We start from the raw sequence: 12,760 nt of genomic DNA, 5'->3' as shown, positions 1-12,760 counted from the left end.
GTAATAAGCCTTGAGGCACTTTGAACGCACTTTGTAACGAACTCAACAGGTTTCGCACATTTTTCACTTTCATATTCACTTTATTCTTCGGTCTTTCGTCTTTGCCGTGTTTTTTCAGAACAATCCCAGCCGCCAACAGGATTTCTAAAGAGTCGATAAAGTGGTTAATCAAAATCTTCGTCGCTCTTACTTGGTCTGTTAAAGTAATTAGCCCCTCGGACATTTTTCGTATCCTAGGTCAAAGTGGGTGACACGTTTTGTGTAAAGTGTAAAATTATCCTCAAAGAAGAATTTCTTTTACGCGGGGAGGCACCTCATTTCCTCATTGGAATACTTGGCTAGAATGCGGAGGTATGTCATAAGGTTACAGTGACTTTGATACACTCCACTATACGATTCAAAGAGAGTGAGGTCGTTACAGCAAAATCTCAAACTGAGGGCTTGCCGTATCGACCGAGCAATAGCGAGATCAGTACAGCGCGCTAGGCCGAGGCTTGAGATTTTGCTGTAACGACCGAGTGGTCAAGGTTATTAAGTTGTTTATTATGTGGCTAATCGAACGGTTCTAAAGAAGAAAAAAAGTAATTTGCATAATCCATAATCGGCCCGTGGGCATTACGGGAGAATAATGCCCTAGCCCTTAGCTGCTCTTAGCCAATCACAGCGCGCGTTATATCGGTCAGAAACACAAACCATATAATAAGTGTTAATAATATACGGGTTTGTTTTTCTTAGTCCTCTCAGTGTTATGAAACGTGTTCTATCAAGCAAGAGTCAACTAGCCAAAACTAACATCACGTGCTAATTCCAGTGTTGAGTCTGTTTCAGTGACATTTCTTTCGTCGTTCGGTCTTTTGAGTGTCCACTGGAAAGAGCACGTCGTGTACAAGGAACAATAAAAGCACCAAAAAATGCTGTCAGGTTCCCCAATGCGGTTATGGAATATTGCTGGGTGCAGTGACTAAAAACGCTGATAAGAACCTGTAATCTTAGTTACTTTAAATCCTTTCTTTCATTAGTTGGAGGACTTAGGCGCCTCTTTGGCTCAGACGAGGTACGGAAGAGGTAACGGGTAATACACTAGTTATTGTTTTGTTTAAAGCACGTCGGAGAACAGCGTCGTAAATTAAAAACCAGGGAGGGGGCTAAGTGCGTAGTGCGGACTATGGAGGAGTTCCATCATACCAGGAATACTACAAGAGGACGTAACAGCAATCTAAGTATTTACTCTCTCAATAAGGTATCCAATGTCGATACCTCAATTTATGCCGAAACGTTATGGTACAGCACAAGCTTTTTTCAAATCATTAGGTGGTTTTCACGTTGCGTCATCGCTGCCAAGTTGGTGGACGAAAACAAAAGATCTCTCTCTTACCTCCCTTTGTTCGTCCACCAGTAATTATATATTACAGAGTCTCCCCCCCCCCCCCCCCAGAAGGGTGCTCCTTGTTTCCTTTAAAAACTTGGTTGCGTTCCCTTGTTCCTGAAATTACTTCCAAATTTGTTCTTAGCTTTTTTATCCTTAAAATTGTTTCTGTTCCCTAGTTCCTCAGTGCAAATTAGCCATATTCCCTTGTTCTCCAAAACTCCTGGGAGGGACTCGTTTTGCTACCTGTTTCTCTAGAGATAGGTTGCAAACTATATCTTGTTTTGCAAGGTTCAAGGTCCTTTTTCGAGGGACGTGTCTTCCGCTATTTTCGTATGATAAATTAAGAAAAGTTTAGTGATAACTCAATCATCACTCAAGATTATCAAAACCACGATACTTGACAATCACCACCTTACGGGCCTCGATGGTCTGTTCTATTTCAAAGTGAATTTTATCCGTGGGTCATTTTCGGATCCGTCATTTTCTTAGTAGCATCTTGCCACACTTTAGAATAAATCGATTTGTAATTTGAGGTCAACAAGCACATGCATGTTCCGCATCGTCTAAAGGACAAAAGGTTCGAGAAGCGTATCATTAGCACCTTGCGGTATGGATACATGCCGTTATCTTGAACCTTGAAAAGAGGTACACAGTGGCCGAACTTGAAGTCCTATCAGACCAGGATTACAGCTAATGTAGAATCTAAAAGGTGTTTAATTCGCATGGGTAAGAAATTTTAAATTTACATTGCAAAACTAAATGACCAGAAGCAGGTTTAAAAATGGATCATTCACTGGATTGGGTTACCAAAGTCATTTTTCAATGTCGTTGTTGCACCGAACGAGAAAGTGATGCAATGTCAGTAAATTAAGGGAGCGTATACTTTAAATAGTCGAGGTCAGTGAGGACATGAACGCAAGCAATGCAATTATTGGCTAAATGACCTAAATCCGATTTGCTTGCCTTACACATACATGCATTTCACATCTACGCACAGTTTCTTCACTGTTTTCCTTTCAACATCGACGAGAACTTTCAGTGCAAGAGGGCGTGAGCACACGACTAAATTTTCAATTTTCTCGCTAAAAGATCAATTGTGTTTAATTTCCGAGTGGGACACTCACGTGGTGGAATTGTCGCAAGTCAACACGACTGTTGATAGGAACACACTGTGTTGCTTGGAGGCCGACTTTGTCGTTGTCTCTTCTAAGTTCCTAATTTTATCCCGTTATTTTTTTCTTTGGTCTGGATTCGGTTTTTTTGGGCTTGGAATGTTCCCTTTTTTTTTTTAAAATAAACTCGTTCTACAGAGGCCCTCGTAAAGAGAGTTGTTCAAATAGAGATTTGATTAAGTAGCTGATGGTGGTTAACTACTCCGCAAAAAACGAAACTGAAAATAAAAATAAATGAAACAATAATAAAAAACAGATACATATTAGCTGTGGTCACACTACGCACTTTTGCCCTAGTTAAACTTGACTTGTTGACAGTTTTACCTAGGGAAACTTATATTTATAAGTGTGACCGATTTTCCCCAGGTAGATTACCTAGGGAAATTTTTTTCCATCGAAGCTTGAATATGTCAAGAGAACAATAGAATTCCCCTTGACAGTTACCCTACATGTTTTGAAGGGGTAAACTGAAATCCCGAGGTAGTTAGCCAATAGATGCTCGTCGGCAAACTGATGATAGATTTTATTTAATCGTGTCACGTTTTACTTGAAACACATCGAAGTGCAATTTCTTTGTCGCTTTTGTCTCATGTGTGCGTGTATCAAAGGAAGAAGATGGCCTGGTTCAGATCGAACGTGTAAGTATAAATTATTTGCAATCAGTACACGTTTCATTTGGCTGGATTTAGGCAAGATTTTACCTTTTTTTTACCTTTATTAATCCGGCGGTTTATAACAAGTGCCAGAAGTTCCAATTCTGATGGAGAAGAAGCGGATGATGACAAAGCCACGCAAGCAAAAACCCGAGAAGATCCGCCGAAAAAAGCAGTAAAGCACAAAGCAGAAAAGAAACTAGAAGAAACCGGTCCAAATCGAAGAAAAATGGAAAAGCGAAAAAATCCTTGTAAACCTAAATGTGATTTTCTTCGGTGTGACCTTTTTACCTGGGGAAAATGAAACCCGAGATAAACTTACCTCGGGTGTACTCAGGTAAAATTTCCCTAGGTAAAACGATGTTCCCTCGGGCAAAAGTGTGACCTCAACTACTGTTACAATTATATACCCAGAAATCGTCACATGACCATCGCGTGCTCTAACCGGTTATGGCTTCAGATAATCCAGGAAGAAAGCCCTTAAGCTGACAAGTACTTAATGCCCACGCAATCGCATAGATCATTATAACGTGGAAAGTCTCAGAGCTGAGGTAAATGTCCGATAAGAAGACTTTTCATACGGTAAAATTGTGGACAAATTCACTGTAATTCACGGTCTTTGCCTACGTGACAAGGGCGGAAAACCATTGTGTTTGTGTTTCAAATGGGTCAAAGCCTTTATTCAGTCTGATGTCACTCACTCTTTTCAAAGGGTTTCTAGTAGCTGACAACGAAAACAATCTCCTTGGCAAATTTTGAGTACATTGAAAAAAACAACTATCACTTAAAGGGACAAATTTCAATTATTCTTTCTGAAATAAATATCCAGAGAGGTGTGATTCATTCATGTACAAAGTCCTCAAAGCACATTGAAGAAAAGAATTACGTTTCATCCAGTTGATAGATGGCTACGTGTCAGCATGGTGACACTTGTTAAATTTCATCACTCTAAAAATGGAGTCAAAACTAGTTTTCAACTGGATCAAACATGGTGCAAGGTAATCTTAACTTCACTTATTTTTAAGCCGCTCCCTTGATATATACAGGGTATCCAAAAACAAGATTGCTTTTAAACATACACTTAAAAACTCCCCGGTACAGGTGTATGCATTTCATGACACAATCGGCTGTCATACTTGGTAGTAAGTATTTAACAATTATTCGCCGAAGGCGAAGTGATTATCCGTCGAGGTGATTATTTGTCCGTCGAGGTGATTATCTATCGGCTGATAATCCGAGATAGCGAGCCAATGAGAGCGCGCGATTTTGTATAATCACCTGTGTGTTTATACTAAATTAATATAGAAGTTTAAATGTTCCCAAAGATGGGTGTTACCGAAAAGTGGATTATGTTCACTTGCTTTATTTGTTGTTTTAGAAAGGAACCAGTTGAAGGAAAAATGTATTCTGGAAATATATTGGCCACTTTCTCCTTCGCTACCTCCACCTTGCCACAAAGGTCCGAACGTTGACCGCTATCTAAGGTGGAGGTATCCTGTGTGCTTGTTATTGATTTGCAAATACTGTTACAGTGCAACGCGCCTTACCGTGGCCACCCAACAAACTTTCACATTTGACAATCACGTGTAAATACGTCAACTCAACAACCTTTTCAACGGTGTTTAACTTACAACCGTGCGAACTTTGCAAGGAGGGGTGACTGTCAATCAAATTCGCACACCCTTATCGGCGGATAATTTGTAAGAAACTTTGTTAGGTGGCCACGATAAGGCGCGTCGCACTGTAATGGTTTCCATATATTCTCTTAGATTTTTCAAAGGTTTTAGTAGAAGATAATCCTGTTGAGTGTCAGTCGATAAGGGAGTGGTAATGGACGCATCATCAAGACGACGACCATTTCTCATTAGTTTCATCGTCCTGGGTCCTTACACAGTATCATTTTCGTTGCTTCTTGCTCAATGGACAGGAACCCAAGCGAATCTCGCGAGTCAATTAGCTGACAGTTTTCAGGAAGCATTTGTGAAAAATACTGGATTTGACTACCTACACACTGTTTATGACTCTCTTCCTTGTGTTTATCAGGATAATTATGGTAAACAATTGCTTGAAAATATTACTAAGCCTGCGAGAGACCGCTTGAACACCGTCATTACGTTTTTACAAAACCTGAATGAGAACTTGCAGCATATTTCATCAAAATATCAGCTTTCAAATGTGAGTTGCTGCTGTCAAGGAAATGAACCTTCTTCCTTGACTGTCTTCCACGATCGTCTTCAGTCGTTTGTTAATCTTTGGAAAGGTTGCACAATTAGTGAATCCTACCAAGGCTCGCAAGACGATTTACGTTTCAATAGTGAACTGTTGAATGGTTTTCGGGAAAACTTTAACAAGTCTGTCCTCGTTTCATGGCAGTATTATGGATCTATTAATGGAGAATATTTGCAGTATCCATCAAATAAACGCCATTGTGAAGGAAACGCTTCGAACTTGGATCCGCGATTCAAGTAAGTTAAATGCATTCGGTACCCTTGCCTCTCCCGCCTCTCTTCCAGGGACGGTGGAGCTGGGGGGTGGTCCTTTCCAATTTTCAAGCCAAAAATAAAAATTTAAAAATAAATATAAAAATAGAAATAATTTTTTAAAAAAACATTAAACATAAAAAAAAGAATACCAACAGAAGGAAAAACAAAACAAAATGAGCAAAGCATCAAGACAAACAGATTTAAGGCCGGAATATACGAAAGGCTGGGATAAATGTATCAAGTAACAAATAGAAGGAAAGCATTTGTCATTTTGCGGTTGATCCACGTTTGTTTGTTTGTTTCTTTTTTATATCTCGTCGAGAATGCTGAAAGTAGCATTTCGGAGCTTCAAGATTTCAACGTTTTCTCCGGCGCTTGCTTGTTAGTCCCCCCATCTTCGGTCAACACAAAATAGGCTCCGCCGTCCCTGTCTTGAAGTATTAGGGACGCATAAGGTTTGAAAGCCAACACTTTTAGAAGTGGGCGTGCTCAGAACGGATAGCGGAATGCTATCTGGTGTCACTGTCTATCCGTTGTTCATTTTCTTCAGTTAAGTGTTACTTCACACTAACCTTAACCCTAGCAGCTAACGATCTTCTTCAATCAGTGATTCTTAGTAAATTTAATCATCTTCCTTTTTGATGCGCCATTACATTAACTTATCTTTTGTCGTCGTGTCTCTACCCTTTGTTATCAGCGTTGACACTAGATCATTTTACTTCCCGTTTCTTTGTCTTCAGTTCATTTTGCCCGTGCGGAGGCTTTCGCTTTCCTTTTTGTCTAATTATATCGTCTGTTTACGTCATTTGTTGGGTGTTCCGGTTTATTGAGCTTTGATATAGCAACATGTGGAACACCAATCGACGAATTTTGATTTTAATCTGTCTACAGCTTGTGAGGTAAATGCTAACTGCATTTTATGTTTGACACAGATCCTGGTACGTCAAAACTGCATCTCCTGTCAAGAAGAATGTTGTCATAATTATTGACCGAAGTGGTTCTATGAGGAGATTACGGAGAATGGAATTAGCTAAAGATGCAGCAATAACTGTGCTGGACACCCTCTCACCACAAGACAATGCAAGTGTTAAGTGAATAATTAATATAATATACTTTAGGGAAATGTAACATTGCTCGTGAAGAGCGTCTGGCGCGTTGAGCGATATCCTGGAATTTCTGTTCTAATATCGTCTCCTTGCTAACTCAATCATTATTGATCAGTTGTGAAGTGTTTCAAGGAAACTTGTAGCATACAAAAGCTTGTTTTGTTACAAGATGCATGAATAAACTAAGGAATTACGTCACATTAATCTTTCATTGATTCAGTTAAAAATCCGTTTCATTTTTGTCGTTAGGTTGGTATTGTTGTATTCTCGACCCTTGTTAATACGCCTTCAGGTTGTTTCGGCTCTACTGTGGCAGCAGGAATTCCCGCGAATTTGGAGATACTTAAAGATTGGGTACGGGAGATTAGAGCGTTTGGTAGGTTAGACTTCTTCTTTGGAACTGGTTAAACAGTGACGAATATATACAGAGACCTTCAGTTCCCACTGTACGGTATCTCAATTCCTGTTTCTATTACAGAAGATATAATGGGTTGTATGTTTTTTCCTCTTCCAGGAGCAACGAATTATATCCCCGCTTTCAGGCAAGCATTTAAGATGTTACATAATGTAACAACTCGGCAAAGGGTAAGGTCTGTTTCAAAATGAAGAGTACCAGAAAATAGACCAGTATTTTAGAGAAGCCTAAAAAGAACCGGTCGTCATATAATTCAAATCTCCTTAGGACCTACGAAACTATGGTATAAGATGATTTTCATCCCATTCACAGTTAAAACAAGCCGTGGATTCTGTCGATCCCTTGTCACTTCGTCAAACTCAGATTTCACTGCATTTTATCCCATTGATAAGCCAGGGAATATATGGGAAAGGAATGCTACAAGTAGGAAAGGTGATATATTCCCATTTCAGTATGGAAAGGACCAACTTTGTGTATGTAGGTGTCCGCTTGATTGTGTGCCAAACACAATTTTAGTGGAGCTCCGCACGCCGTAGTTAAGACAATATGGTATCCATCGATTTTTAGTTACGACGTCATCGTTCGACCGTCCTTCTGTACGTTCATCATTTCGTGTAACCCAATACGCGAAATTTCACACTTTTGGAACCCGCTTTTTTGACGGGAAGTTGCAGGTGCTGGAACCCGCCTCTTTTGGAGGCAAGTTGCATGGACAGCGTAGTGCACTTGACACTGCGTTTTAATAAAACAAGGGCAAAATTTGAAGACAACCAAAAAACAAGCTAAGTATTTTTTAAATATGTCTGGCAACGGGGAAAGAAGAGAAAACAAGCTGAATAATGGCGACGAAATACGGCGAAAAAGCTAGAAAGAGCACGGGAAAATAGACTGATGGTAATGAGCAGGCCGGATTGGTCGTATGGTAAGCAATAAACTATTTCTAAAAATATCTGGAAAAAATGATTCGGGAACTCCGCTCTAAATGTATCTATATATTGGCGGTTTGACTAGGTTTACTATAGGAAAATAAGCTTCTTTGCTTTGCAAGCTGCTCTTCAACCTCATCTTCAGTTACCACTGGACAATAGAAACTTTTCCACCATTGATACTGAACCACACTTTGCCCGAGCAAAATTAACTAGGTAAGGTAGGTAAAGTCTGCATACGAGCCAAGTGGCCCATCAGTGGCCCATCAGGGACCATTCGCTTCGGAGTCGAGCACACTAACCTTTAGGCCACCGCGCCTCCCGCAAATTAATTAAACCCCCTAATGTTGAATAAACCCCTCAACTTCGTCTCTTAAGTTAAAAACAAAAATATCTGGCAGACAATGCACGAATTTATCCTCCTCACACGAATTTGAAGTCTTTCACTCGTTGGGCTCCAATTTGTCATATTTACTTTGAGAAAAAAAAATTAATAAAACTCCATCATTCCTTTTGACTCTCAATTAATTTTTCATTTCAGACATCTGAAAGGAGCAACATCATCTTGTTCCTGACTGATGGTGCTCCAACTGATTCCGAAGCCGGCATTTACAGAGAGATACGAAGAGGTCAATCCCTGATGGTAAAATATTTATACTTTAATCCTGGTTGTCCCTGATTCAACTTTTCGGCTGCGCTTGTAAATAGCCATATTTGGCTTGCCCACGGCCAGTTGGGATTCCTAAAGTTGTAGTTCTGTTCTGTTGTTTCATTGACTTCGTTTCATTGTCTCTGAAAAGCCCCTATGGGGAGTGGTCAGTTAAGTATGTATATATCATTCACGCGTCAACCAATGTACATACACTGTGCAATATGTAAAGTGATTAGAAAAGGCTGTGATGACACATGGTTGATGGCACATAATAAGCGAAAAGGATTTGTTATGCCTCATCTTTGAAAGATGCCACGATAGAGAAACATAGCCAGGAATCAATTGCAGTTGGATCGCGATGCATTGATAATGTGTCCACCACTTTGTTTTGGCGACGACGCATTAAAATCAGTCGGTCCCTGAAATCATTTAACAACAAAGTGTGGGCTACGATTGGCTAAGACCTATACTGCTATCATCGTATGGTAACTTGTCCGGCTTATGTATCTCTGACAAGTAGAAAAACGCAGAGAATGAAAAGAGCATTAATTAGACTCTCCAAAAAAAATGTTGTGAGCATGGGAACCCCCCACCCCCGACCCCCCCTACCTTATACGAGGATTAAAAAAAAGTTTGAATTAAGAAAACATGGGTTTCAGTTGTCGGTGAAATGAATTTTTGTTTGGAAGGAATTCGAAGGTGAGGTTGACCATGAGTTGTCGCCTGGAAGTGAATTAGGCCTTTTAAGAAACCTAACTACGTACCACTTAACCATTTGCAGACCTTTTCTGTCCAAGTCAATACCTACGCTCTTGGTGGAATATTGAAATCGAAGAGTCTCCTAAGACTACAAAAAATTGCGAAAAAAAATGGTGGCGTCTTCCAGCAAATAAAGGATCAAACTGGGGGTGCATTAAAGCGCGTAATGGGAAGCTACTACACATCAATCAATTCGTCATTAGAGCGGAAACCCAGGCTTTCACTGCCTTTCATGGACTCGAGGCTTGGTCTCATGGTGTCTATGTCCTTAGCTGTAATTCGGAATGGATCTTTTACCGGTGTGGTAGCAGTGGATTTGCCAATTCAGCGACTTTTCAAAGAGGCCCTTCAGCTTTCTTCTGCTTCTCTCGCGTATGCCATACTAGTAGACAACGAAGGTTAATGACTTTATTTGCGTGTTGAGCTGTATTCATTGTTCAGGTGTAGTCATGTCAGGTCAACTTGACGGTGGTAATGCTTTCCCTTTGTCAGAAAATCAATGATAAAATCCAGCTGCATGGAGAAAATAAGATAGGTTTATTATTGGCCTGGAAAATTCCCATTTCCCATTGTTATTAGCAACAATCGAGGAAGAAGGGAATCTGTTTAGACAAACTATTACAAGTACTGTATTTGCTATTTTCGCTTACCATCACTACCATAACTGACACCACTACAGCCTTTCAAGTATTTTTCTTAGAATACAAATTGGCACATTTGTCATACACTATTTCTACGGTGTTTACCTAAATCAAATGTTTATGTCAAAGTGCATTTTTGTTGTTTGATATCCTTCATATCCCTTTGTACATGCAGTTTCAGGGCAGCGTCCGTTTGTTCTCTATTATTAAGCAGCCGTGCAGATCACGGTCCAAGTAGGGTTAATGGTTTTTAGATCTTTACCTTCACTGGCAACCTTCTTGTCTCGTGCGCATGCTTCCCTAGTGGTTAATAGGCAACGGACAATTTTATGGAATTAGTGGCAGGAAAAACGCTCGCTTTCGACTCAGCGTCATATCCGGTGTTTCAGTCTTCCTATCATCTCCAAGGAAGATTTCACTTCGGCAGTTCGGGTACCACGGTTTTCTCCTTCCTTACCAAAACCAACAATTGACTTGTTTAATAGATTCCACTGGGTTACATGCACTACTAAAGAGTTCTCATCTTGAAATACACGCAAAAAATGCAAAATTGTTAAGTATTTAATGGGTATTTCAGGGCGTGCTGTTCTGCATCCTTCTATACCTGGTCCTTCTGACGTCACAAGTAGCCGATCCTTTTTACCATTGTCGCTGTTTGAACCTTCACTACCATCTGACGTCATTATCGACATCACATCTGGTAGATCAGGCAAGCGGATCTTTGAGGTAAATCAGCGCTCTCGATATTTTTTTCAGTAGTGATCTTCATTATATATATCCAAAGATCAGCCTAACGGTTAATATTTCTCAATTCAGATTACAGTTACTCCATTGACAGATGACCGTCCAAGGTTGCATGAGCCTTTCCAGACAATATGCCCGAACCTTATACTGCTTATATGTTTGAACTGTTTGGGTTGAAGCTATCGTCAATCAGTAAGGGTTTATTGCCAAAGCTGGTCAATTTATCAACAATGTGACAGGATGAACGATTTGCCAACTCGCACCGATGGCTCAGTTGGTTGAGCATCGTGCTGTCATGCGGGAGGTCGAATATTCGAAACTCGGGATTTTAAAATAACTGAGGAAAAAGTGCTTCCTTGTTTGTAATTTCATCTGTAAATGGTTAGACTTTCAAGTCTTCTCGGATAAGGACTATAAACCGTACGCCCCATCTTACAAATATCTTCTATGTTTACAAGTTCGATAATTGTGAAGAACAGTTCCCTTCCACCGGCAGTCAGCCAATTGTCGGCCGACACTCGACCGAGAGACCTCCGACAGGTAACCAACAGGTTAGCCACAGGTTGTAAAACGAGAGAGTGGCAAACCAATTTGTCTCCCGATAAGTGAAGCTTCAGTAGACACCATATTTACATTTTACAAAACTAACCAACGAAGCACATGTGTGCATTTTTGGCATTCAAAACTCGATGTAAGACTTACTCTAAATGCTTCAAATTCCTCGAAAGTACCACTGAAACTGGGCCGTTAGGGAACCCACACACTATACGAGGAGAGCAGGGGATGGAGTCCCCGTTGTTGTGGCTGTCGTGTTCTCTCTTGCAGAAGTGGCCAGCTCGGCGTGATTTCTCTTAAATGGTTTATCGTGTAAGAGGCCACCAAAGCAGAAACAGCCATAAGTGAAAAAGGGACTTTGCCGGGTACTGGAACATGTAGAAGTAGACGTAGATGTAATGTTTTTATTCCAATATGAGAAATATTTCGGGTTTTCAGTCACCGTATCCTTTAAGAACATGTACTTGTGAAGATTTTATTACTTTGTTCAAAGAGCAAAGTATAGGATTGTCTCCGTTTTTGGACTTTGAACTTTTTTTGTTTGTTCGGGTCGTGCTCTGGCTGCGCATGCGCAAGCTTTCTCTTTCTCTTAGAGGTACTCTTCAGAGTCAATCGCGATGACCACTAAACGACGTGACAGATTTATGGAGAAAATAGGTATTAAAGAATTGTGTGCGTGACCGGAAACGAGTTTTTGTGTTAGCCGGTTTTATTACATGACTAGCTCCGTGAGCGGGCCAATCTCGTACCCAGAGTCCTCGGGCTTCTTGATCAGCGGGTGAGCGCCCGGAGAGACTCTGGGATAATCGACTCCATTTTCCCAGAAAACGTGGGTTCCGGTCTGATTACGTATACTTGAGTTTAAACGGAAACAGAAAAGAGAAAACCGTAAACAGTAGAAACGATACCAAGATACTGTAACATAAAAAAACCCACTGAAATACTGTGAACTTAAAGGAAGTCGGCTGAAAATCCTTCCAACAATGTGTAGGCTACCCGTAGCCTCTTGGTAACTATAACTGGAGGTTAAAATTGTGGTTACATGCCTAAAAAGAAAGAAAAAAAAAACGAACATAAATAAACTTTTTGGTCCTTGGTTCATGCACGTATCAAAAAGGTGAAACGGTTATGCAGTGATCAGCCGATTAGCTCATAATTTTATGTTTACTTGCAGGTAAACATCTTTGAGTTTTTCCTTCTGCAGAATTGTGCTAGAAAATGTTTAAATTTATTTTAGGAATTACTGTACCACGACGTTAACAATGCGTATAATTTCTTAATCATC

The 12,760-nt window shown here is 40.3% G+C and overlaps 1 protein-coding gene across 4 annotated transcripts in view; it reads left to right on the top strand.

Moving 5' to 3' along the window:
* Positions 1 to 1,876: 1,876 nt before the first annotated feature.
* The window catches only part of LOC138016490 (VWFA and cache domain-containing protein 1-like), a 34,807-nt gene continuing 23,923 nt past the window's right edge, over positions 1,877 to 12,760 (top strand). For 3 of the 4 annotated variants that reach the window (XR_011125818.1, XM_068863636.1, XM_068863634.1), the window contains exons 1-8: positions 1,878 to 2,095; positions 4,964 to 5,659; positions 6,610 to 6,757; positions 7,033 to 7,159; positions 7,298 to 7,368; positions 8,666 to 8,767; positions 9,558 to 9,933; positions 10,754 to 10,902. Coding sequence is in view for 3 of the 4 variants with exons in the window: in XM_068863636.1 (XP_068719737.1) it covers positions 5,025 to 5,659; positions 6,610 to 6,757; positions 7,033 to 7,159; positions 7,298 to 7,368; positions 8,666 to 8,767; positions 9,558 to 9,933; positions 10,754 to 10,902 (1,608 nt within the window). In the remaining variant the exon portion in view is untranslated. Of the gene's footprint in view, positions 2,096 to 4,963; positions 5,660 to 6,609; positions 6,758 to 7,032; positions 7,160 to 7,297; positions 7,369 to 8,665; positions 8,768 to 9,557; positions 9,934 to 10,753; positions 10,903 to 12,760 lie in introns of all 4 variants that reach the window. The other variant, XM_068863635.1, reaches the window with a different exon arrangement.

Source organism: Montipora capricornis, chromosome 9 (assembly GCF_036669925.1).
Source record: "Montipora capricornis isolate CH-2021 chromosome 9, ASM3666992v2, whole genome shotgun sequence".
Taxonomy (NCBI): Eukaryota; Metazoa; Cnidaria; class Anthozoa; order Scleractinia; family Acroporidae; genus Montipora; species Montipora capricornis.
Note: the sequence above shows the minus strand (reverse complement) of the source record. Positions and strands in the feature narration are given on the sequence as shown.